Below are 25,862 nucleotides of genomic sequence, written 5' to 3' on the forward strand. Positions count from 1 at the left end.
ACCAGCGCCCCACTCTCCTGAGTGAGCCACGGGGCCAGCCCCAAAAGCTCTTAGTTTTAATATGATCAAATTTATTAATCTTTTCTTTTATGATAATAATTTCTCTGTCTTGTTTAAGAAAGCTTTTACAATTATGAGGTTGTGAAGATAGTCTTCTGTTTTATCTTCTAAAAGCTTTATAGCGTAGCTTACTTTTACGTTTAGGTCTTTACCTACAATTGATTTTTGTGTTATCAGGTAAAGTAGGGGATCAGACATCTTATTTTTTCTCCGTATGATTATTCATTTGTTCCAGCACAAATTTATTGAAAAGTCCATCTTTTTTTCACGAATCTTTAGGGCCATCTCTGTTGGATGACAAGTATCCATAAATGTGTGGGTCTGTTTCTGAGCTCTCTGTTTTGTACCACTTTTTAATTTGTTCATTCATACCTCAATATCCCTGTGTCTTGATATCATCAAGAGCAAGACCTCCTATCTTGTTTATCAGGGTTGTGTTGGTTATGTTTGTCCTTTGCATTTTCCTGTGTAAACAGACTCAGATTGTCAAGTTTCACAAGTAAACCTGTTGGAGTTTTGTTTGGAATTACATTAAATTTAAAAACCAATTTGGGAAGAATATACAATATTGAATGCTCTAATATCTGAACTGGTGTGGCTCTTGATGTGTTTAGGCATTCTTTAATGTCCTTCAGAGCTTTATAATTTTTCCATAGATGTCTTAAATATCTTTTTATTAAGGTTTTTAAAATATGAACTTGAAAATAGTTTATGCATTGATATAGAGATACAATTGAACTTTCTAATGATGTCGTGTCCAACAATTTTGCTAAACTGTTAGCAATTCTACTAATTTATCAATAAATCTTTTGTTTATCTAAATATGCAGTCTTCATCTATGAATAATGCATTTTGATTTTTTTTTTTCTAACCTTTCAATTTTTATTTTTAACTTGTCTTGTTCTTAATGTGCTGACTATTACCTCCAGTATAGCATTCAGTAACCTCCTGGTCTCACTCTCAACTCATAAGGAAAGCTTGTACTATTTCTCCATTTACAGTGATGTTTATTGTAGATTATTCTGTTAGCTATTTCTTACCTGATTAAGGAAGTTCCCTTCTATCCTCAGTTCACTAAGGGTTCTTTTTTTTGAAATCACGAATGATTTTTAGATTTTATTAAATGCTTTTTCTGTGTCTATTGAAATGATCACATAATTTTTCTCTTCTAATCTGTTACTGTGGGAAAGTATATCAATTGATTTTCAAGTGTTAAATTACCTATGCATATCAGGAATAAACCCAGCTAGGTTATGATCTTTTAAAAATATAGCTGAATTTGATTTGCTAATATTTTATGATTTTTTTTTTAACATTCATGTGTGAGATTTATGCATATGTATTTTTTTCTTGCCTTTGATTTTACTGTCAAGGTCATGCTTGCCTCATAAATAACTTGGGGCATGTATCTTTTTTATTGTCTAGAAAAGTTTATATAAAAAGGAGTCATTGCTTCTTTCAGTGTTGGATAGAATTTACTGGTGAAGCCTGGGCCTGGAGATTTTTTTTGTGGGAAGATTTTGGCAGTGCTTCAGTTTCATCAGTGATTATAGAGCTGTTCTGTTTTTCTCTTTTTTCTTGAGTTAGTTTTAAGAAGTTATTTTCTAAGAATTTGTCCACTTCATCTAAATTTTTAAGGTTATTAATATTTAAATTTACTATCTTTTTAATGTTTACAGCATCTGTAGAGATGTCTGCTAGTTCATGTTTTTAATTAAATAACTTTAATTGAGGTGAAATTCACATAACACGTGATCTGTTACATTTGCTTATTAGAAAGTAACACATATTCCCTACATTGTTCTGTGACATGGGTACAATGCATATCTGTATGTGAATAAAAAATCTATTATGAAAGGGGACTCAGGTATTACCATAATAAGCTATCTTACATATGGCAGCAGACTTAATAGAAATTTAAATATACAGTGGAGCAAAATTATTAGAATGTAAGTACATTGTACATACTCTAAGATGCTCAGATGTGATTTATCCTTATAGGTTTTTGTATTAATCAGAAAATAGTATATTTGAGCATGGTACTTTTAAAATACTATTATTTCTTTTTTCTATAACAGCTCTATCAAGATGTATTTCACATACCATACAATTTGCCCATGTAAAGCGTACAATTGGCTTTTAGTATATTTCTAGAGTTGTGCAACCATCACCTTATTTCTTCATTCCCCAAAAAACCCTCTTCATTTTCCTTTAATGCCCCCAACCCCAGCCAGCTACTAATCTACTTTCTTTCTCTATAGATTTGCCTATTCTGGAAATTTCATATGAATGAAGGTATATAATAGATGGTCTTTTGTATCTAGCTTCTTTTACTTAGCATAGTGTTTTCAAGACTCAGGTTGTAGCATATATCAGTACTTCATTCCTTTTTATGCTGAATAATATTCCATTGAATGGATATACCACATTTTAGGTATCCATTCATCAGTTGATGAACTCCAGGTTGTTTTCACTTTTTGGCTATTATGAATAATGCTGCTATGAACATTTTTTTTTTTTTTTTTTTGGCAGCTGGCTGGTATAGGGATCTGAACATTCTGTATTTCTTTGTGTCAACATAAAGAATATTTGACTATTTTTTGAGGTCGGGGACTTTCACACTAATATTTTATTTTGGCTTGTAAATACCATATGAGGAGGAATCCTAATTTAATGAATAAATTCAGAATAATGTTATAAAAATATTATTTGTAGATAACGAATATTACCATGACTAGTTTCAGTTATTCTTTGTTTTCACTATTTTTAAACCTTGGTTACCTTCTTAACCACTGGTTCTATATTAATTAGAATTTAGTTATTGATCATTCTTTAAAACTCTCTCTTACAGGATCTACTCATTCCTAAAGTTTATCACTTCATACAATTTGGCAACATACTTATAAATTCTGAGAGAACTCTGTAGTGTGTATATTAGCACACTATACACACACACACATATATAAATACCTGCAGTTATTAAAATAGTCACATTCTACTCCCTGTCTGTAATGGATAGTTATTCCTGGATCTCATTTCTTTTCTTAAATTACTTAACCAAATCTGTGGTTGGTATATGGTTGAAACAGGAAAATTCAGTTGTTTTTATCTGTAAACTTTTCAGATTATAATCAACATTTTTTAAAGGGCTTAAGTCAAATGAACATTACTCAAATTCCTAGGTGTGTTCGAGATCAATAAATGTAGAAAAAACTTCAGAGTCTTTGAAAGGAAATATGGCTGCTTTTCTAAAGTAAGTATGTTTCTTTTCTTTTTAAACTTTGAACTTAGTCCTGTGAAAAAAGTATCTTTTATTATTTATCTTTTTGTATTTGTTCTGCATATCTTTTAACTGGGCAGTAACTGGTATTTGAGAACCAGTTAAGTTCAAATTTGTGTAGCCACATGAAACTTTAGGTTTATATAGTTACTTTTTTTGTGTATTGTGGCACAGAATTCACAATTTTAAAATAAAGACCAAAGGGAAAATTTAAAATTTATTTCAAAATATTATTGTACAATTAATGAAATGGTGGCTTTTTAACTAGCTTATTAATAAAAATTGGTTGATATGATTGTTTTTCCCAAACTAAATTATAAACGTTTTTGTTTTACAATATTTCTTACTGATCTAGGAATGTGTGTCTGGGGTTGGAAGATCTACAGTATGTTTTCATGATTTCTTCACATGAGCTTTTCATTACATTGTTGAAAGATGAAGAACGAAAGCTACTTGTTGATCAGATGAGGAAGAGATCCCCTAGAGTAAATCTGTGCATTAAGCCTGTAACTTCATTTTATGATATCCCAGGTTAGCTCTCTAGTCTGCCAGCTAAAATGTTGGCACATTTTGCCCCTTTATTCAAATTAATACTGGAATGTATTTGAGGATTTCCTCTTGTTTTAGTTTATGCTTGTGTTGGTAATTAATAGAAATTTACGTGTCTTCCACAGTCACATTTCTGTATGAGCAGTTAAGTGCTGGGACTCTGCTGAGCCTATGGTTAATGAAGATTTAGGTCTAAATTAATAACAGATTTTAGCTGGGGAAATAGACCAAGGTAACAAACCCTGCTGCTAATACAAGGGTACTTCAAAAAGTTCATGAAAAAATTGGGCTGAGCCCGTGGCGCACTCAGTAGCGTGCTGCGCTAGCAGCGCGGCGACGCTCCCGCCGCGGGTTCGGATCCTACATAGGAATGACCGGTGCACTCCCTGGCTGAGCGCCGGTCACGGAAAAAAAAAAAAAAAAAAAGAAAAAATGGAATTGAAAGATAATACAAATCTTTCCATGAACTTTTTGAAGTAAGAGGTAAAAACTAGAAGGGGGAGGGGAGTGGTAAAGGATGCTGGGACCAAAAGGACTGCAGACTTTCATGCATTTTAGCCTGTATCACTTTGCTCCTGTCTGCTGCTGGCTGAATGTTCAACTTTGGCCACGCTGCCATTTTTGCCTTATTTATTTGATGATTTTTTTTCTATTTTTGTCTTTATATATATAAATAGGAAAACAGTACTGTTCATAAAATAGGAAATGGAAGCTATAAAACAATACAGATGAGACAGAATTCAGTTGGTTTAACAAAAGACAAATTTTAGCTGCTTTTGACCCTTACTAGATTTAAACTGGTTGAAAGTCCAGTTGTAAAGGAAAAGGATAACATTAACACATACAAAATGCTGGAAGCACATTATTGAAGACTATCTGATAGCGGAGCTGTGATTAGGGATTTTAGTGATCATTTTTGGTTCTCTGGGAAGGGAATACCTCCTCCTCCTTTTCCTCTCTCCTCAAAAAACACATTCTTGATGTTTTTACTCAGAATTAACATTTTATATGTGCTTTCATTAACACATTATGTTCAAACGTAGGGATCTGTGTATGTAAGTTAATTCTTTTTGGGGGGGGATGAGAGTGGCTGGATTTAAGGGAGGGCAAGGTTTAAAGGAGAACTGGGAATTATTATTATTATTATTATTATTATTATTTTTTTTTAACAAGATGACCAGTAAGGGGATTTTAACCCTTGACGTGGTGTTGTCAGCACCACGCTCTCCCAAGTGAGCTAACTGGCCATCCCTATATAGGGATCTGAACCCGTGACCTTAGTGTTACCAGCACCACACTCTCCCAAAGTGAGTCACGGGCTGGCCCTGTAAGTTAATTCTTTCCGTATATCCTACATAGTTCATTCCATGAACCAATTATTGACTTTTACCTTTCTTTATATTTTCACTATTTAAATACGTTCATTTATTAGATGCAGATATAATACAAGTTGCATTGTTTTCTATATGAGGATAAAGTTAATACACAATTTATATTATGTTGAATGAATCAGTTCTCAAGATGATAGCTGCTTTTAACTTATAAGCATACATAGTTTCAATAAATTGTCATTCTCGTATTTATAGGTTTGTGTATATCTTTCAATTAAATCACTATTGAAATAGAAATCTCTTTTTCCTTTCTTAGCCTCAGCAAGTGTCAACATTGGCCAATTGGAGCATCAACTTATATTGTCAGTGGATCCCTGGAGGATTAGACAGATTTTAATTGAATTACATGGTATGACTTCAGAACGCCAATTCTGGACAGTGTCTAATAAAGTAAGAAATTCATGTACATTTTATGGGGTTTAAACATACAAGTGCAGTGAAATAAAAAGTTGCTTTAAACATTATTGGGCTACCTTAGTATTGGTGCTGTTTATTAGTGTTAATTTTTAAGATGAAGTATAGCATCACAGTTAAGAGGGGGGGTTCTGGGACTAACTGCCTGCCTAAGTTTGAATCCCATCTTTGTATTTACTAGCTGTGTAATCTTAAACAAGTTATTTAACTTCTGTGTGCTTCAGTTTTCTCATTTGTAAAATGGGAATAATAGTACCTACTTCATAATGTTGTGAGGATCATGTGAGTTCATACATATAAAACTAGTTTTCAAGAGTTGGCTGATTAACTCAGTCTGTTAGAGCGTGGTATTGATAAGGTCCAGGGTTCAATTCATGTTACTGGCCAGCCACCCAAAATTAAATAAATAAATAGAACTAGTTTTTGTGTCTTTTTCTATAGGCTGTCCTTCAGAAAGTTCTACTTCATTTAATTATTTATTACTGGCTCATTATAGTGAATATATTCATTTAGATTAGCCTTTTATTATGGTAGTCATTTCCTTTTCTCGTTAAAAAATGATCTATGATTTTTTTTGATTTAAAGTGTTTTTGTTTTTTTGTTGGCTGGCCAGTATGGGGATCCAAACTCTTGACCGTGGAGTTAAAGCACCACGCTCTAACCAACTGAGCTAACCAGCCAGCCCTGATTGAAGATTATCTAAAGATTCTTGTTTAGATTTGGCATTCTCTATGTGTATGTATTTATGTATTTTTATATCTTCTAGTGGGAAGTACCTTCTGTCTATAGTGGTGTTATCCTGGGAATTAAAGACAATTTAACAAGGGATTTGGTTTACATTCTCATGGCCAAAGGTTTGCACTGCAGTAGTGTTAAGGTGAGTGAAAGTGTGCATCAAAGACCTGTTAAGAATATGCTTTAATGATTTTAGTGGGAAATCAGGAATCAGAACCTGTTGTTCTTTCCTGATCCTAAAACTATAGTCAAAGGCCTAAAAGGAGATTTTAAAAGGTGTTTTGGTTTGTTCTTTTTCCTTTACCCTTGTAATTATACCAAAATGGTCTTAAACGTATGGATACTGCTCTATGCCTTTTTAAAAATCTAGACAACATGAAAAGGTATTATTTGTATTCTTTAGGATTTAGTTATTGAAGGTTATGTACCAAGATTGGAAAAAAATCCCTTAATATTACTTTTGTAGTGTATTTTACATAAAGAGTTTGTGGTCTGTTTGGGAAGTTAACAGATAAGTGAAATGTTATATAAGAATGTAATTGCACATCTAATAGGATAGTAATTCCATAGGAGGGTGAAATACAGTATTTGGAAGTCAGAAGTCCTGAGCTAAAACTGAGGCTTAAATAAGTTAGCTCGATAGAGAAGAAAGTGAAAGATGTTAAAGACGGAGTTTGATACCATGAGGAAAGCTCAAAGAGGAGAAATAGGATATAGCGTATGAGGGGACTGGAAGCAGTAAGCTACTATTAGAGTGTCATTTGTTATGTGAGGTGAGGCGGGGGTGATAAGGCTAGATGGGAAGGCAAGACCCAGAGATAAAGATTCCTGTGAGCTTTGGTAAGGGGATTGGTGTTTATAGACCAGCAGTCTTCTAGCTGAATTACACGACTAGAAAGAATCCAAGATGTAGACATTGTAGTTTTAAGGAAAGCAGTTTGTAGCTTCTCAACTTGTCTTTCATAAAATTAATCTTCCTGAAAACACTCCTAGAGTCTACATGATGTCGGTTCTCCATTCCCACCCCTTTTTTTTCCCACAATTGTCATTTTCCTGCTTGCTTAAAGAAAAAGGATGGTGGGAGGCATACTGTAGCTTTACAGTAAATTTTAAAACCAAGTGCTGTAAGTCCTCCAGTTTTGTTGTACTTGAAAATCACTTTGGATATTATATGTCATTTTAGAATCAGCTTTTCAGTGGCAAAAAGAGCCTGCTGAAATTTTGATTCAGGTTGCAGTGAACCTGTAAAGTAATTTGGGGAGAATTGATAACTTAACAATATCAACTCTTTCAATTCATGAACATAGTATATCTCTTTATTTATGTTTTTGATTAATTTCATCAGTGTTTGGTGGTTTTCAGCATACAAATCTTGCATGTACTATGAGTATTTTGTTAGATTTATCCCTAAATGCATGTATGTCTTAGAAAATAGAAACAAAGTATAATTATTATTTAAAAGTCAAGATTTTCACTACACTGTAAATAATATCCGTAGCATCTTTTTAACCTCATGCTAAAAAATACTTCTCAACTTGAAAATTTATATAAGAAAGTAAACACTTTTACAAAACTGTTCTAAGAGGGAAATGAGCAAAGAATCTTTTGAAGGCAATGCTACAGACCAGTGGTGCTCAAAGTATGGTCCCCGCACCAGCTGCATCAGTGACATTTGGGAACTTGTTAGATATGCACATCGTTGGGCCCCATCCTAGACCTACTTAGTCAGAAATTATGGGGATGGAGCCAAGTATCCTGTTTTAATAAGTCCTCCAGGTAATTTTGATGCACACTAAAATTTGAGAGTTGTTGCTCCAGACTAATACTGTCCAGTCAAATATAATATGGGCCATGTATAAAATTTGTAATTTTTTAATAGCCATGTTTTTAAAAATACAACAGAGATGAAGTTTAATGATAATACTGTATTTTATTTAGCACAATATGTCTAAACTATCATTTCAACATGTAATCAATAAAAAAATTGAGATATTTTCCATGCTTTTTTTTTTTTTAATGTGTGTGCCAAGTCTTCAGTGAGTATTTTACACTTAGAGCACCTCTCAATTTGGACTGGTCACATTTCACATGCTCAGTAGCCACATGTAGCTAGTAGCTGCCATATTGGATAATGTAGACAATTGTAAACCATTGAAAAGTTTTAATGGGGGTATGTAGTTAGCAGCTTTTCTTCTTCCATACCTGAAATAACACTTATTGAGCACAGAGACTATTTTGCAATTTTATATATGTTTATTCTTTTATTTATTCACAACAAATTGTGTAGAAGGTGTTATCTCAATTTTATAGGTAAGAAATCAGAGACTCAAAGGTATTAAATTGTCCAGGGCCACACAACTAGTAAGTGGCACAAGTGTTAGGAGGGATAGAAGAGAACATATTAGAGAAGTGTTTACAAGGTAAAATCTAGAAGTAATTGGTAACTGATATGATGTGGAAGGCAAGAGGGAGAAAAGAACCAAGGATGACGTTCACGTTTCTGGTTTGGGTGTCAGAGAATGGATGACAGTACCAGCAAGTGAAAGTACAGATAGAAACATTTTTGAAGGGCAGATTATGAGTTTATTTTTACAGTGTTTAATTTGAGGCTGCAGTTGGTAACACAAGCCTGAAGCTTGGGGAATGGTCTGGACTGGAGTTACAAGTTTGGGGGTCATCAAAGATCACCCAGGAAAAATATACAGAGCATGGAAAATTAGGGAATGCAGCACAGGGCCCAAGGAAGACTGCTGTGGTAGGTGTGAGGACCGGGCAAATGTGCAGTCACAATAGCCAAGAGAAAAGAGAATGTCAAGTAAAAGGCAGTGCACAGCAGTGGGATGCAGCTCCTAATTCCAGTAAGAAAATGGAAAATGTTCAGTATCTGCACAATTAGAAGATCTTTGGTTTGTGCGAACTGTTTGTAGTGATGGGGGCAGAAGCCAGGTTGTTGGAGTGAATGAGGCATGTGGAGAGAGAAACTGAGTAAAGAATAGTCTGCAAAAATTAAAGTGAGGGGCCGACCCCGTGGCTCACTCGGGAGAGTGTGGCACTGGGAGCGCAGCGGCGCTCCTGCCGCGGGTTCGGATCCTACATAGGGATGTCTGGTGCTCTCACTGGCTGAGCACGGTGCAGGTGACACCAAGCCAAGGGTTGTGATCTCCTTAACGGTCACAAAAATAAATAAATAAATAAATAAAAAATAAATTAAAGTGAGGTGGGTAGGAAAGGGCTCAGGTTGTAGCTGATTTGATTTATTAACCTATTATATATGGGAGGGAGGAATGCGTAACAGGCCACAAATAGCGATGACAGTGTATATTGTTGAGTATAGTAATAATTCTGATTTGAGCATCGTATATTACATACAACTATTGATATTCAACGCTGATGTACAGTCAACTAAGTTACAATACAACAGAACAAAATAAAACCCTATTATATAGGATAATAGGGTAGTATGCAAATATTGTAGAACTTGAAACCTGTTGAAGGATCTAAGGTCTAATTTTGAGTATCTTAGGTTGGGAAGGGTGCTTGTCATAGAGTTTTACGCTTGTTTAGTACGGAGAAGTCTGTTATAATCTGTGGAAAACTTATTTAGTAATATAGCATGTATTTTATATTGATTATTAGATTTTTTTAAATTGCAAAAGAAATATTTATTGGAATAAATTAACAATACAGAGATGATAAAGAAAAAGATAATCTAATCTCATTCTCCAAGATAAGCAGTGTAAACCATTTAAATTAATCTTTCTCTTTGTTCTGTACTCATAGAGATGCATTTTGTGTCTCCAGAGACTCAGGCTGTTCTGTTATTTCTTTTCGTAGGACTTTTCCCATGCTAAACAGCTGTTTGCTGCTTGTTTGGAGTTGGTAACAGAGTTCTCACCAAAACTTCGTCAGGTCATGCTGAATGAGATGTTGCTTTTGGATATTCATACACATGAAGCTGGAACGGGGCAATCAGGAGAGAGACCTCCTTCTGACCTTATTAGTAGGGTGCGAGGATACCTGGAAATGAGGCTTCCTGGTAAGACTGTTTCACAGGGACAAATTTCAGAAATTCAGTACTCAAATAATTGTAGGGGAGAATCTAGAAGACTTGACTTTTTACCATCTATAAAAAAGTTATTTATCTTCTAAAATAGAATTTGGGTTTGGAGTTCACTTAAAAACATTGGGGAAAATGGAGGAAACTGTTCATTTCCTAGGATTCCCATTACACAGTACCACAAACTGGGTGTCTTAAAACAGCAGCCCTTTATTCTCTCACAGTTTGGAGGCTAAATGTCTGAAATCAAGGTGTTTTGCAGGGCCATGTTCCCTCTGAAGGGTCTGGGAACAATCCTTTCTTGCCTCTGGTGGCTCCTGGCAATCTTTGGCATTCCTTGGCTTGTAGCTGCATCACTCAAGCCTTTGCCTCTGTCTTCTTGTGGCATTCTTCCTTATATATGTCTTGTCTTCTTATAAGGACACCAGTCATTGGATTTAGGTCTGCCCTAATTTAGTATGCCCTCACTTAACTAATTATATCTGCAAAGACCCTATTTCCAAATAAGGTTATATCTGAGGTTCCAGGTGGACATTAATTTTGGGGGGATGCTGCTTAACACACTACAAAAGCTATGTTGCGATTTTTAGATTCCTATTAAAAGAATCAAAATGTCATTGAGTGTACAGGTTGAATTTCCTCATTACTGCCATAAAATTCCCTCAAACTGATTGGCAATGATCCAGGAATTCATTTGTGGCTTTCTTAAGAACAGACTTTGGGTGTCCAATTTTAATTGTAAATATTATTACGAAAAAGGGCTTATCATATAAATTACCATCTATATCATATATAAATGTTTCTTAATTAAGGCAGTTTAATTTTATATATTTTAAGAGTATTTAGAGCAAATAAATCATACTGTGAATTTTAATACTGTGAACAGTAAAATTGAATTGTAAAGGAAGGTACTGATGTGCTAAACAGAAGCAACTGTTGGCTTTCTGGGGTCTTCTGAATTAATTTAACTATTACATTCTAATTTCCAACAGGAGCTTGTAGTGATGTTACAGTTTTTTAGCTACTGGGTGCATGCTTACTTTTTAAAGGGGGAAAGTTGGTTTTTCATACACGGTTTTTCTAAAATTAAAAACAGGAATTCTAAAACCCTCACATTTGTTGTTCTAAGAGACTTAGGTGCATAATTCATAATTCATAATTTATAGAAGCTCTGTGAAGTAGCTGCTATTTCATTATGCCCATTTTGTAAATCAAGAAACTGAGATACAGAGAAATTAAGGAATTTGCCCAAAGGCACACAGTAAGAACGAGACAGAGCTATAATTTTAATTTATCAGTCCAACTTCTAAGCCTGTGCTTTTTACTCTTTGAAATGGGTAGAAATGTCTTTAAATAGTTATGGTCTATTAGTACTACCTTTTGGGCTTAGCAGTTTGGAGTTCACATCACTTTTTTCCCTTTTTTTTGTTTTTAGTGAAGACCTCATAGCTTTGCACATAATTTGTGTAAACTAGCTTATTGAATGTTCAACAATTTGTCCTATAGCTTGTGCTATGTTTAAAATGAGAAGGGTCCAGCATCCTGCTGTAGGGAAAAATAATAAAACAAATAAATAAAACGAGAAGGAAAGGTTAGTTTCTTTCAAACAGGAGGAACAAGAAATGGGTTTTTCCCCCACAGGCACAATTCCTGTCTTTGACTTTGGCTACTCCTCAGTTATGGATTGACTTACCCAAGTTCAGCATAGATTCCTGAATGTGATGCTCTTCTAGTTCTGTACTTCAGTGCCACCGTGGGAGTCATGGTGGGGAGGCATGCTCTCTCCTTGGGTCAAGATTAGGGGGTGGGGGCTGGCTGGTTAGCTCAGTTGGTTAGAGTGCCACCTTTTAACACCAAGGTCAAGGGTTCAGATCCCTGTCCTGGCCAGTTGCCAAAAACCCAAACAAACAAACAAACAAACGTACAAAAAAAAAAAAAATTAGGGGGTGGGAGGAGTGTCATCTGCCACCTTTACCCCACTCCCTTTTTTAGGAAAAGTGCTGCTCCCTAGTTGTATAAGGCCAATTTTGAATACATGCCCTCTATAGAATGCAGAAAGAGAAGCACTCTTTTATGTGGGTTGAGCTGGCTTTATTATCAGGAACAAGAAGTGATCTTAACTGACAACAGATCCAATCTTTCAGTTATAATAGAAATAAGGGCTACAATTTAATTATTCTAAGACCAGTTATGTCTTTTGGGAGAGACCCCCAACTTTACATACCTTTGTAGCAAAGCAGGTTGGCTTTCTGTTCAGACATATGTCCTTGTTATGTTCCTCAATTTCAACAAAATTGAATGTTAGGCCTACTCTTGCTGTTGAAGCATATGACTCTACCTCCTTTTAATGGATAACTGTATTGCAGGTGTGTAAGGGGAAGTTTAATCTCTAAATCACCGCGTGTTAGGCTATATCAGAACTCCACTCCCTAGATTCTGATTCTCCCTTAAGAACCATTTCTGTAGTGAGCCAGTATTACTAATGGAGAATGCCTAGTGAACAAAGGATGCCTTGGAGCCAAGGCCTGCCTTTGACAAAATATGTAAAACTCAATGACACACATGCATCTGGGGAACTAATTTCACTTCTGTCCTCATTCCTTTAGATAATGGTGCAAATAGTGTATTTTAATTTTATTTTGCTGTGTTCTTGGGCATCTTTTTTTGTCACCTCAAATCTCTTTTTTGAAATAAGGTGAGATATACATAAATTCAGTGGCCAAAGGCACTGTCTTTTTAGAAATATAGGTACTCTGGAAAAGCAGAAGTTTAGTAAATCTCCCCACTTTAAGTTTGAACATTGTTTTCTAGGATTCATTGTGGTTTCTTTTTCTTTTTCCTGAAATATGTTAATACTTGAAATTATTGGGCTGGCCCGTGGCTCACTTGGGAGAGTGCGGTGCTGATAACACCCAAGGCCACGGGTTTGGATCCCTGTATAGGGATGGCCGGTTGGCTCACTTTGGAGAGCGTGGTGCTGACAACACCAAGTCAAGGGTTGAGATCCCCTTACTGGACATCTTTTGAAAAAAACCAAAACAAACAAACAAACAAAACCCCCAGAAATTATAAACTTTGAGTTACAAAAATTTACAACATATTAGGGTATATTTAATAATTATTTCTAAAGAGATAATGTTCAAAACAAGTCTGAGTTATTTTTCTTAATCCTTTTTATTTAAAAGTTTCTGGTACAGTAGATATTTTGAATGAATGGATGACTTGTCTTTTATAAGTTACATTTTTATCTGAAAAAAATTATTTAAAAGGAAAAATAAATTAACTCAGATTTATTACAATTTTGTTATATGGGCTACCTCTTTCTTTGCTGTAAATGTGCTAAAAGTTTATACCATGTCATTTTATACTTGTTTTATTTGTGTGATTATTGTCTGCTCATTTGAATTGTAAATTTCTAGAGGACAGGTATCAACTCGTAAACTTTCACAGTAGAGTGTTGGGCCTCTAAGGGATAGGTAATTTTGCTGATTAATAGTGGGGACCATGGCAGTGAATGTTAGGAAATGTTAAAAAAAAAAAAGTATAAAGTGTTAGTATTTTTCTATTTTTTATCTGTAGCTATTGGTTTTTTTACTCAATTGAAATCTGAGCAAACATTTGCTTTGTTCTCATTTTAATGTTATAATGGTAATTTAACTATTTTCTTCTTTGTTTATTAGATATTCCTCTTCGTCAGGTAATAGCTGAGGAGTGTGTTGCTTTTATGTTAAACTGGAGGGAAAATGAATACCTTACACTGCAAGTTCCTGCATTTCTGCTTCAGAGTAATCCATATGTGAAGGTAATTAATGTTTAATCTAAATAAAAGGATTATTAGAATGTTATTATTATACCTGTTTCTTTATACTACTTTGGGAACTTGTCTAATTTCCATGATACAATGTAGGACTGGACAAACACTTGTTGGTTTGTAGATAAAAGCATAGTTTTTGATGATTTAGGCATTTAACTTTGCCCTCTCTAAAATTTTTTTCTAATACCTTGTAATTCATGAGAATGCAAACACAAATATTTGTTTAACAGACAATACTTTGGTATAATCATCAGATAGTGAGAGATTAGTGAACTTTTCTTGCTTTGGTTGCTATGATCAAACTCGAGCTGGTGGAAACCGTCAAGGATGCACTTTTACCCGTCCTTTATTTGAACACCTTAGCTTTCTTTAGAACCTGTTTGCTCCTGTAAGTTTGATATGCCTGAACCTATAGCATATTTGTTAATGAACTAATAACATGTTTGCTCTAATACCCATATGAAAGAATTCGTTCAGTAAATTGGTTGTAAGTTGTTTATTTGGTCTTCCTTCTTAATTATATCTGTCCTCTACAACCTAAATGCTTTCTGAGGACAGAAAATATCAAACTAAAGAGAAACTGGAGGGTTTTCCAAAGCTTATATCTTTCATGTGTTAATATTATATATACCCCGAATAAATAGTGGACTTTTCTCTCATTCTGGGCTTGTAGTTAAAAAGCCAAAATAAAACATTTGGTGATTTAACATTTTTATAAGGCTTCCCCTCCCTATTGGGGGTACATTTAGTCCTTCAAATTTTCCTGATTTCTTTTCTTACTGTTCCTGTTACCTTTTATGGTTCTTCCTTATCTGCCCCCACCTTGTCTTTAATATCTAGTCTTTTAAATCTATGCTTATCTGGGAACTCTTGTAAGCCTATACCACTTTTTAATATTTTTCTTTGGTTATTTGTTTCTTCCTTCATGTTTCATGTATGTCCTTTTAAAAACTGAGCTCATTTCATTTTAACCCTTTGAAGGTTTATTGATTTATTTAGTTTTTCCCTCCTTTTCCTCTTCTTTATTATTGTTCATAAAAATTTATCATCATACTTGAATCATCCTTTTCTTTGGAATTTCAGACATTGGATCATATCTATCTTTTTAGTGAACTTTCTGGGATATGAGTTTCTAATATCTAGGGTACTTCTCTGATTATGCCCAACAGTCTCTTTTTAGCCTTAAATAAACTCTCAGAAGAGGAACTATTTGGTTCCAGGGTTTTTGTCATTGCCACTTAGAATCATAGCTTGTTGCTCAGTGTTAAGACAGAACAGTTGCTCCTCTCTCTGCTTCTCCTAGCAGTGAATTCTGTGAAGCTGCACACCAGGAGAGATGAAACATGTTTGTGGAATGAACGTTTGAGGGTGTACAGTGTGTAAGGACACAGGAAGTTGTGTTGTAGGTTGCCTAACCTTGGGCGAGGTTATCTCACTGCTTCCTGCAGTCCCCCTGATCTGGTGCAAAGGGAGGAAGGATGTGTGGTGATCTCGCTGCAGAGTAATCACTTAACACATCACGTCATGTCATCTCATGGTTAGGGTTTTGGGTGCCGCTTCCATAGTTGGCTGTCGCTTCCATAGTTGGCTGCTTGCTCCCTTGTTAATGTCAAGAAAAAGGAATCAGAGAAAGAAGTCTAGAGTAAGGGGTTGTGTTTTGAAAATAATACAATTTGGAGCAGTTTCCAAACTTCCAGTTTGGTGTGGACTATATATGCATATGCATAGGGAAAAGTCTGGAAGACATTATCTCTGGGTGGTGGAATATTAGGTGATTTTAATACATTGTGATTTTTATTTCGTGATATATTTTCTTATTTGAATATATATGAATTATATAATCATAAGAAGGAAAGGAAAAATCTTAAGCATGTGACTAAAATATTCCCTTTTGAAATAATACAGAACTGTCTAGTCTGCCCTTGGATCAGAATGGGAGGCAATGTTGTAGAATGGATAGGGCACTGGATTTATTTATAGGCACTTGGATTATGAAAGTCTAGCTAGTAGTAGGAGGAGGAGCAGTGATAGTGTAGGATAGAAACCCGAGTTTTTCACATGACCTGCGAGGCCTTTGAAGGTGTGCATGCTTCTGTTTCTCAAGGTGCACCTTGCCCTGCTTCCTGTCGTGCCCATGCAGTGCTGGCTGCATGAGAGGGCTCGCATGGTGTTTTCTCAGGCATCTGTGCGTTTGTACCTGCTGTCTCTTCTCTTAGCTGGGACGTCCTTCCCACTTTTGTGTATTTGTGCTGTTTCATATTCCTTTTACTGTAAATGAGTAAATCACTTTCTCCTCTTGCTGTCTTTGTTACTGTTGTACTGGTTCTACTACTGTTGTCCTGTTGACATACTTCTTTTGTTGCGTTTATGCTGTATGATAAATTATTTGTTCACCTGTGTCTTTCCTGTAAGGCAATGAGCTTCTTGAGGGCAGTTCTTTTTTATATTCTCCTGCTTTACATGATGGCCAGCACATAGTACGTGCTCGAGAATTTTGTGTAATTCAGTTGATTTAGGGCCTGAGATTTCTGAAAATTCTTTTAATTAGATAACTCAATAAATTTAGTGACCTTCAACTAAGCGTATGGTCCCCAACAACAGAAAATGAATTTGAGATGAGGAACCACAATAGCCCTGGCGTTGTACTGCAGTAAATAGCTACATGTACAGGTTGAGCATCCCTGATCTGAAAATCTGAAATGCTCCAAAATCTGAAACTTTTTGAGCTCTGACACGCTCATTGGCACATTTAGGATTTCAGGTTTTCAGATTAGGGATGCTCAACTGGTAAGTATAATGCAAATAGTCCAAAATCAAAAAAAAAAAAAAAATCTGAAGTCTGAAACACTTCTGGTCCCAAGCATTTCAAATAAGAAATACTCAACTTGTATTGTGATCCCAGTAGTTGCAGAAGAATGTGTTCGGTGACCATCCCAGATAAGATGTCCTACTAGACTGTGGATCCTTGATATCCATTCACATAATACATGTAGGGTTTTTGCATCAATTTTCATTAGCTATAGAAAGCACCAGTACTCTTGTTAATTTTCCTTGGTGTGATCTTGGAATTGTGGTTATGTAAAAGAATGTCCTTGTCCTTTGAAGATGTATACTGAAGTATTTGGGGGTAAAGTGTGTCTGTAACTTACTTTAGTATGGTTTAACAAAACAATATATGTAGATAAATAAAGCAAACATGGCAGAATATTCAGAATGTGTTGGGTATTTATTGAACTATTCTTTCAATTTTTCTGATTGAAATAACAAAAAAAAAAAAAAAAAGGGGGCGGGGGAAGCACCAGTTTTTATCTTTGTCATAATCCTGCATCCTTCTTAAAGAAGTTACCTCAAATAGTGGGGACCCTATTAGAAGGCTTTCTATGTCCATTTCAGTGGTGACTGGGGTTTCCTGATGGAATTGAAATTGTGCTTGCCACTGCACTCTTTAAAAGAGCCATGATGTATTAATTTTAATCTGAACAAAGATATAGGGGCCCTCTCTTGCTTTGAAATTACAGAGGGAAAGAAATACTGATTTTGATACAAGCCTCTTTTGTTCCCTCTATGCTTTGGGCCTGTCTTTTCTCTGCCCTTTGCTTTTGGCTCTTCCACTCTTTATTTTGGGTTCTTCCTACATCTTAGATCCTTAAGGCTGTCTTTCTTCAGATCATTCACTTTCTATAATCTGTCCTTCCTTAATCACACCTCCTCATGTTAGCAGTAGCTCCATCCCCAGTTGCTACCATTTTTCTTAGAGGAAAGTTATTCTAAATCTTCTTCTCTTATTCTGCCAACTTGAATTTCCGTATTCTTTCTCTTGTTTTTTCATTTAAAAAAATCTTTTTTTTTTTTTAATGATTAAAAGCAATGTGTATGTGTGAAACCTGAGCACTATTTTAATCTCACCTCTGGACTTTACCATAGTTAACATTGCCGTATATGCCTTCCATTACACTTTTTTTTTTTTTTTGGGGGGGGTAGGATCATACTCTATATATTTATTAGCAACTTTTTTTTTTTACCTTGTTGCATTGTCTCATTTATATTTTCATTGGATTATAATTGTTCAGAAACAGAAGGTTGTATGGTAGAGCCAGAGGATCCTCTTCCTCAAACAGATTCAGATCTGTCAGTAGACAGCGAGCCTCAGAGGTTGTACTGAATGCACAGCATAAAGTAACGGCTTGATATGTTTGGGCAGTCATCATTTTTTCTTCAATGTGCCTTAATAATAGGACTGTTGTGTGTGATGTTACAGATTATCTTCTGTGTGTTTTCTGTTTGTTTTTCATGTTATAGCTTGGACAGCTTTTAGCAGCTACATGCAAAGAACTTCCAGGCCCTAAAGAGAGTAGGCGGACTGCCAAAGACCTTTGGGAAGTTGTTGTTCAGATCTGCAGTGTGTCCAGTCAGCACAAACGAGGAAATGATGGCAGAGTTAGTTTAATAAAGCAGAGAGAATCTACATTAGGTATAATGTATCGGTATGTATTGGTATGTTTCAGTTATATTTTTTGTTTTTATTTATTATTTATACTATTTGTACTATTTCAAAAACATCTACCTTTGTCCTGTATATCATAAAGATGGACAATCTTGAGAATTCTCTGGTGGTCGCTGATGGGTCTGCCATGGCCACCTTTGGAAATATCTTCTGTTTATATGTTATTTTAAGAGACTATTAATCATTTAATATAATCAACTGGAATCCAGCACCAACAATGTCTAAGGTTGGATAGTACTGAAGACTTCACATGTGTAATTAAAACAGGGAAGAAATGTTATCAGGTTAGTATGACAATATAATATTATACTCCTTTTCATACATGCAGAGTTGGAGTGTTAGGAATAAACTTTCACACCTATACTTTACTTGATGTTATTTTTAATTTCTGACATTAAATGTGCACACAAAATTTTTTTTTGAAACAGTTGATTGTACATATGTGGGGTACAGCGTTGAATATCAATACCTGTGTGCAGTATGTGATGCTCAAAAATTTTTTTTGTTTTTTACAGGAGTGAACTGCTTTCTTTTGTCAAAAAATTATGGGTAAGTTTTATTAAAAATGTATCTAGTTACTGTGCTGATTTTTGTAGAATATGATTTAAAAATGAGTGTTTCAAGTGTCGATTCAATTATTAGTGTGACCTCTTGAGATGCTTATCTTCAGTGATCATTATTGTAGGTGGGATAATTTGAATGGAGAAGTTTACTTTGCATCTGTTTTAGTGAATAGAGCAGGTATTTTTAAAATTGTCTCCATAATAGGCTAGTCTCCATAGTAAGGGTTTGATAGGATTGTCATATTTACTTGCTGGACATAACCTAGATTTCATCCTTTAAATATTATTTTAAGGAACAAAAAGTCAACTTTTGGGGGGAGGTAACTGGAAATACTAGTTAGAAAGAGATTTATTTACTTAATTTCAAAAGTTATATGAGGAGTTAGTGTGGAGATAGCACCATAAGCCAGACTCCTAAATATGGTAATTGTGTAAGTTGTGTGCTGTGATATTTTTTCATGAGATTAAAAATGAAGTTGATCTTTAGTGTGCTCTAAACTAAAGCAGCTGCTAAATTTTCCAAAAAGTAAGCGTCTTTTGAAAGAAAATACTTGGTGTCTCTGAGGTTGACAGGAGAAATATTAAAAGATATATATATATATATCGTTTAAGGATTCTTTGTTTTCTTTCTCATAGGAACCATTGGTTTTGACTATTATTTTGTCACTCTTTGTGAAACTTCACAATGTTCGGGTCAGTATTTCATAATTTCCTTTAAAAGTATATTTGAAAGGAATTTCTTTTTAAATCACACCTTTTTTCCCTTTTTTTAAAAAGGAGGACATTGTGAATGATATTACAGCTGAACACATTTCTATTTGGCCATCTTCCATTCCCAAGTAAGTAATAGTACAGCTTGCATTTTATTGAATTAGTTATGTACTTAGAAACCATTCTGACTGGTATAGATGTCCTTAAATAATTTGATGAAAAGGCCACAAATCTGTTAGGATTCTCCAGCCAACTTTGTGTTTCTCTGTTACGGTAATTATCTTCCTAAAAATTATAAATAAGGCATAACTCTTCAGTAAGAGCTAAGTTATGTCAGTCCTAGATAGAGCAGAATATCTAAGTGGTCCTGATTAGTTGTCAGTGAGTAGAATTGGAAAGTTGAGCCATGACTTGAACCTCATTTTTGTGTGAATCCAGAGCCTGTGTTCTCTACCACTGTGCTTCACTGCTTCCAGGAGGTAGTAGCAATCACCTTTATTTCTTGGGTGCTGACCTGGTTTTTAATCTTCAGAGTTCTATCTTCTGATTCTGTATCTCAAGACTTACATGTTTAACCATGCTCAGAGCAGCTGGCCCTATTCCCTACCCCTTTCTTGACTCTGTTGCTACTGAATGCACTGAAGTGGTATACTTGCCACATCTAGCCTCTAACCCCACTGGGGTCAGTTACTCTTACAAGAAGCCATAAAGTAGGTTTAAGGTCACATAGTATTGTTAGTGTTTAAGCCCTTGTTTTTAGTGGCTTCCTCTAGATACCAGAACTTAAAAATCATTTGGGGGCTGGCTGGTTATATTAGCTCAGTTGGTTAGTGCATAGTATTATAGCACCAAGGTCAAGGGTTCAGATCCCCATACCAGCCAGCCCCTTTCCCCCAAATAAAAAAAAGTAAAGAATCATTTGGGGAAATTTTATGAGCCTGTCTTACCTTTTGTTACTTATAAATTGTACTAAAAGCAGAGATGCGGGGTTTGTTCTGCCACTTTTATATGCTTCAAACATTTGTAAAAGATGTAAAGATTTTTTTTTTTGGTATTTTCTAGTTTTCCCTCTTTGGCATTTTGAAAAAAGGAAACAAAAATCAGATTGTTTTCAAATCCTGATTAAAAAGTTAGCTTATCATACTTTCTCAGATTTAGTTGTTTTAATAGTTTTTACATACTTACTCTTAGTAATATTTAACATTATACTTAGGGTCACCTAAATTTTGGCTAGGTCTTTTTGTTTTTAATAAATGCACGTATGGAATTTGAAGTTAACTGTTAAGAGATTAATGTTAAGTGTCCTTCCTTTAGCCTCCAGTCTGTGGACTTTGAAGCTGTGGCAATCACAGTGAAAGAGCTAGTTCGGTATACACTCAGTATAAATCCAAACAACCATTCCTGGTTAATTATTCAGGCAGACATTTATTTTGGTAAGTAAAATGTTGCTTTTGTTTGTTTGTAGCACATTTAGAAGTGAAAGTAAATTACACATTTTTTTACACTACTTTATTAAACTTTATAAAGTTTTGTTCTTGAGACTTACTCTTCTTCCTTGGTAAAATTAAGACAGTAAAACTATAATTGTTTTATTTGTGCATTTTTTGGTGTAAGAACCTTTGGTTCAGATGCTTTTACTTTTATGTTGATTACCTTTGTTCTGTTTTTAAATAGTGACTACTTTTTCATCTAATAAGTTGGTATTACATTATTAAGGAATGAGGGTGAGGTTTTGCTTGCAAAATTGCTATTTAAAGATTCTAAAATCTCTCCAGGTACTCTTGATAATTATTTGTGTTCTTAGAGATGTATTTCTAATCCTCCCCACCTCCCACCCTGGTTATTCAGATAGGGTTTTCCAACTTGATATGAAGTTTCAATAGTTCTATTACTGTACAGATCAAATGAAATTTCTGATTGGTATAATTTCAGGATTAGTTTTTTAGGAGTTGGTTCTTTTAAAAAGGAAAGTTCAAAATATAAAGGTAGAAGGAATTGTATAATAACCCCAGTGTATCTGCCACCCAGCTTTAACAATAATTTACTCATGGCCCGTCTTGTTTCTTCTGTACCCTACCTACATCATTCCTCTCTCCTCCGGATTATAATTCCTTACTTTAATGCTCATTTTCACCCCAGCCCCTCAAGAATTTATCATCAAGATCTTAATGTTCACTTGCAGAATAGATATACTGATTCTGAACTACCTCAAAAAATTAAGATATGTTTCTAGTTTGGACATTTGGGAAATAAAACCTCTAAATACTAAATTCTGTAAGAGTAAATTTGGTGAGAAATCTGAGCTAGATTGTTGGCTAATCAGTTCGCTAAGGCAAAGAATCTCTTATTTTTTGGCAGCGGGCCAGTATGGGGATCTTAACCCTTGACCTTGGTGTACAAGGCTGCACTCTAACCAGCTGAACTAACTAGCCACCCGTGGCAAGGAACCTATTATATAACTTGCTTAATGTGGTTAGAAAAAAATAAAAACAGTTTTTGTCAGTATTGTCCTGAATATGTATAAAGTTTTATCCCTAGATCTACGGTTCGTCACTCCATGAAGTTATACCTGATACTTCACAAGAGGTCTTGTCTTTTTCCAACTGTCCTATCCAGTGATAGGTAATTCTTTATCTCCATTTTCTACTTCAGCAACAAATCAGTATTCAGCAGCTCTTCATTATTACCTCCAAGCTGGAGCTGTGTGTTCTGATTTCTTTAATAAGGCTGTGCCCCCTGATGTTTACACAGACCAGGTGAGTTGTTTTTGTGGGCTTCCTCTCTTCTTGCCTATCTTTACATGTTCTTGTTCCTGGGTCCCTTTTTGGCTGAACTTACCCATTTCCATGTATGCGATGGTAATTCCCAGGTTGATGGCTCTAGACCAGATCGCTCTCCATATTTTCAATGCCTGTATTTCCAGTGCCTGGTGCTGCTTTGATTTCCCTAAAACTCCTCAAATTCAACCTGTCCAAAACTGATTTCAGTGTTTTACTTTACTTTTTCAGTAAAGTAGTAAACTCCTAAAAACTCACCTGCCTTTCCAAAAAAAGAAAACAAACTCCAAAATATCAAACACGTTGGTTTAACCATTTGAGTTGACCAAGTCCATATCCTGAGGGTCATCCTTGGCTTTTTTCCTTACTTTTACTGACCCTCCCACCAACATCCATTCAGCCTTTAAATCATATTGATTCTAAATCCCCAATTTTTTTCTATATTTTTTGTGTATATTTAAAGCCTACAACATGTTTTGTTATATGTAGAGAAATGATTATGACAAACAAACATACCCACTACCTTCAGTTACCCTTCTTTTGTGATAAGAATGCTTAAAATCTACTGTAAGAAAATTTATTAACTATAGTCCGTATGCTATGTATTAGTTCACTAGACTTACTCATTCTGCCTAATTACAAATCTGTGCCCTTTGACCTACTCTCCATTTCCTCCCCAACCTCACCCCTGGTATCAAGTTTTGTTCATTTTCCTTTGACGTAGTGCTCTTTCCTCTGAAATCATGACTTAAACAAATGGCATGATTTCATGGAACCAGTATCATGACTTAACAAATGGCATTTTTCAGTATTTATAATAAATGGCTTTTGAAACAAGATTTAAAATTTTTTATTAGTTTTTTAAAATTTTATTTTTAACAGCATTTTAAGAGTTCACAGCAAAATTGAGTAGAAAGTACAAATTTTCATATACCCCGTCCCCACATGCACAACTTTGCCCTCAGTTGACATCCTATACCAGAGCAATACATTTGTTGTAATTGTTAACTAGTTTTTGAAAATAATCAGGATTTTGTCTTTGTAGGTAATAAAACGAATGATAAAATGTTGTTCTTTGCTGAATTGCCACACACAGGTTAGTTTATAATATGAGGCTGGTTTATTTCCATGTATATTAGAGTTTATAATATATATATATATAAAGCATTGGACTGGGAAGTAGCTTTTATTTTCCACACCAAAATTACTTACATTTGTGGTATTTAGGAGTTTGACATATTCTTAAAATATTTTTAGTAGTTTATAGAATTTTAACTAAAGTGAAAGTATGAATTAGAAAATACTGACCGTTGAACCTCCTAAATGGAAAAGAAGCATTCTCAAGTATGTTTTCTTATATTTAAGATTAGATATATACATTAGTCATTAGGGAAATGCAAATCAAAACCACAGTGAGATACCACTTTATATTCACTAGGATGACTGTAACCAAAAGACATCTAATAAAAAGTGTAGGCAAGAGTGTGGAGAAATTGAAACCTTCATATATAGCTGATGGGAATATAAAATGGTCTGAGCCTCAGGAAAAGTTTGGCAGTTCCTCAAAAAGTTAAACATAGGAATTACCATATGATCCAGTAATTCCACTCCTACGTATATACCTGAGAATTGAAAACATGTCCACAGAAAAAGTTGTACATGAATGTTCAGAGCAGTATAATTCATAATAGCCAAAAAATAGAAATAACCCAAATGTCCATTAAATGGTGAATGGCTAAAGAAAATGTGGTATATTCATACAGTGAGATATTATTCACCATAAAAAGGAATGAAGTACTGATCCATGCTACAACATGGATGAACCTTGAAAGATTATGCTAAGTGAAAGAAGCCAGACACAGAAGGCCACACAGTGTACTATATTCCATTGGTATGATATGTCCAGAATGGGCAAATCTGTGGAGACGGAAGGTAGATTAGTGGTTACCAGAGGCTTGAGAGGAGAGGGAGTGAAGAATGACTGCTAATGGGTATGGGGTTTTTTGGGGGGGTGGGGGAGGTGGTAATGAAAATATTTTGGAATTGGTGGTGATGGTTATACAATTTTGTGAATATACTAAAAACCATTGAATTGTGTACTTTAAAAGAGTAACTTATGGTATGTGAATTATATAAAAAAATGTTAAAAATATTTTTTAAAGAGATGAACATATGAACCACATACCTGATTGAAATAGATGCTTTCTTTATTAAGCACACTGGCAGCCTAAATGTCACCAAAATGAGGTGTACTTGTCAGCTGTGAAAGGTCTAATTGCATGTTCTGTATGTTCTTGAATGTCATGACACTTTAGCTTGGCAGTTTTCCATCTTCTTCCGTTCAGTTTTCTGAACTGACTTTTTGCCAGCTTCTTATTCAAATAAACAGAGCTCTAAAAATTTGTGGATTAGGTCACTGATGAAGAAAATATTGGTCAGACAGATACTTGTGTAAAGGTTTTTGAAATTAAAATTGAATGGAATCCATAAATATGAGCTGACCCAGTCACCATAATCTGCAAGGCTTCTTAAAGAATATATTCTTTATATAAGAATAATTAAAGATTACCCTCTAAAACCAAGACAGTCGTCATCACATGAAACCGTTTTCAAATCTTTGTTTATGCAGGTGGCAATTTTATGTCAGTTCCTGAGAGAAATTGACTACAAAACAGCCTTTAAGTCACTACAGGAACAAAACAGGTATGAACTATTTTTAAAATAAAATGAGGTTGAAATTTCTTCTGCTTACAAAAGAGGAAATAACTGAATTCTGTTTTTCAGTCATGATGCTATGGACTCCTACTATGACTACATATGGGATGTTACCATTTTGGAATACTTGACTTGTATCCTTTTAGCAATGTATGTGATGTTAGAACAGTTCAAGCTTGCAAATTAAAGTATTTAATATTGTGTATTTTCCAAATCAAACCAAGAACAGAGTTGAGATTCTCTCATGATATTTAATACTATCAGATTTATTATCCTTAACTGATTCATTTAG

The 25,862-nt window shown here is 34.8% G+C and overlaps 1 protein-coding gene across 3 annotated transcripts in view; it reads left to right on the top strand.

Annotated features, from left to right (window-relative positions):
• The window catches only part of INTS8 (integrator complex subunit 8), a 44,633-nt gene that overhangs the window by 14,974 nt on the left and 3,797 nt on the right, over positions 1 to 25,862 (top strand). For all 3 annotated transcript variants that reach the window (XM_063079385.1, XM_063079386.1, XM_063079387.1), the window contains 15 exons: positions 3,243 to 3,313; positions 3,696 to 3,871; positions 5,537 to 5,670; positions 6,461 to 6,571; positions 10,264 to 10,465; positions 14,167 to 14,288; positions 18,600 to 18,784; positions 19,320 to 19,353; positions 20,004 to 20,060; positions 20,145 to 20,206; positions 21,393 to 21,511; positions 22,731 to 22,834; positions 23,901 to 23,951; positions 25,485 to 25,558; positions 25,640 to 25,704. In XM_063079385.1, the coding sequence (XP_062935455.1) occupies positions 3,243 to 3,313; positions 3,696 to 3,871; positions 5,537 to 5,670; positions 6,461 to 6,571; positions 10,264 to 10,465; positions 14,167 to 14,288; positions 18,600 to 18,784; positions 19,320 to 19,353; positions 20,004 to 20,060; positions 20,145 to 20,206; positions 21,393 to 21,511; positions 22,731 to 22,834; positions 23,901 to 23,951; positions 25,485 to 25,558; positions 25,640 to 25,704 (1,567 nt within the window). The remainder of the gene's footprint in view (positions 1 to 3,242; positions 3,314 to 3,695; positions 3,872 to 5,536; positions 5,671 to 6,460; positions 6,572 to 10,263; positions 10,466 to 14,166; positions 14,289 to 18,599; positions 18,785 to 19,319; positions 19,354 to 20,003; positions 20,061 to 20,144; positions 20,207 to 21,392; positions 21,512 to 22,730; positions 22,835 to 23,900; positions 23,952 to 25,484; positions 25,559 to 25,639; positions 25,705 to 25,862) is intronic.

The sequence above is a fragment of the Cynocephalus volans genome, chromosome 15 (assembly GCF_027409185.1).
Source record: "Cynocephalus volans isolate mCynVol1 chromosome 15, mCynVol1.pri, whole genome shotgun sequence".
NCBI classification, from domain to species: Eukaryota; Metazoa; Chordata; class Mammalia; order Dermoptera; family Cynocephalidae; genus Cynocephalus; species Cynocephalus volans.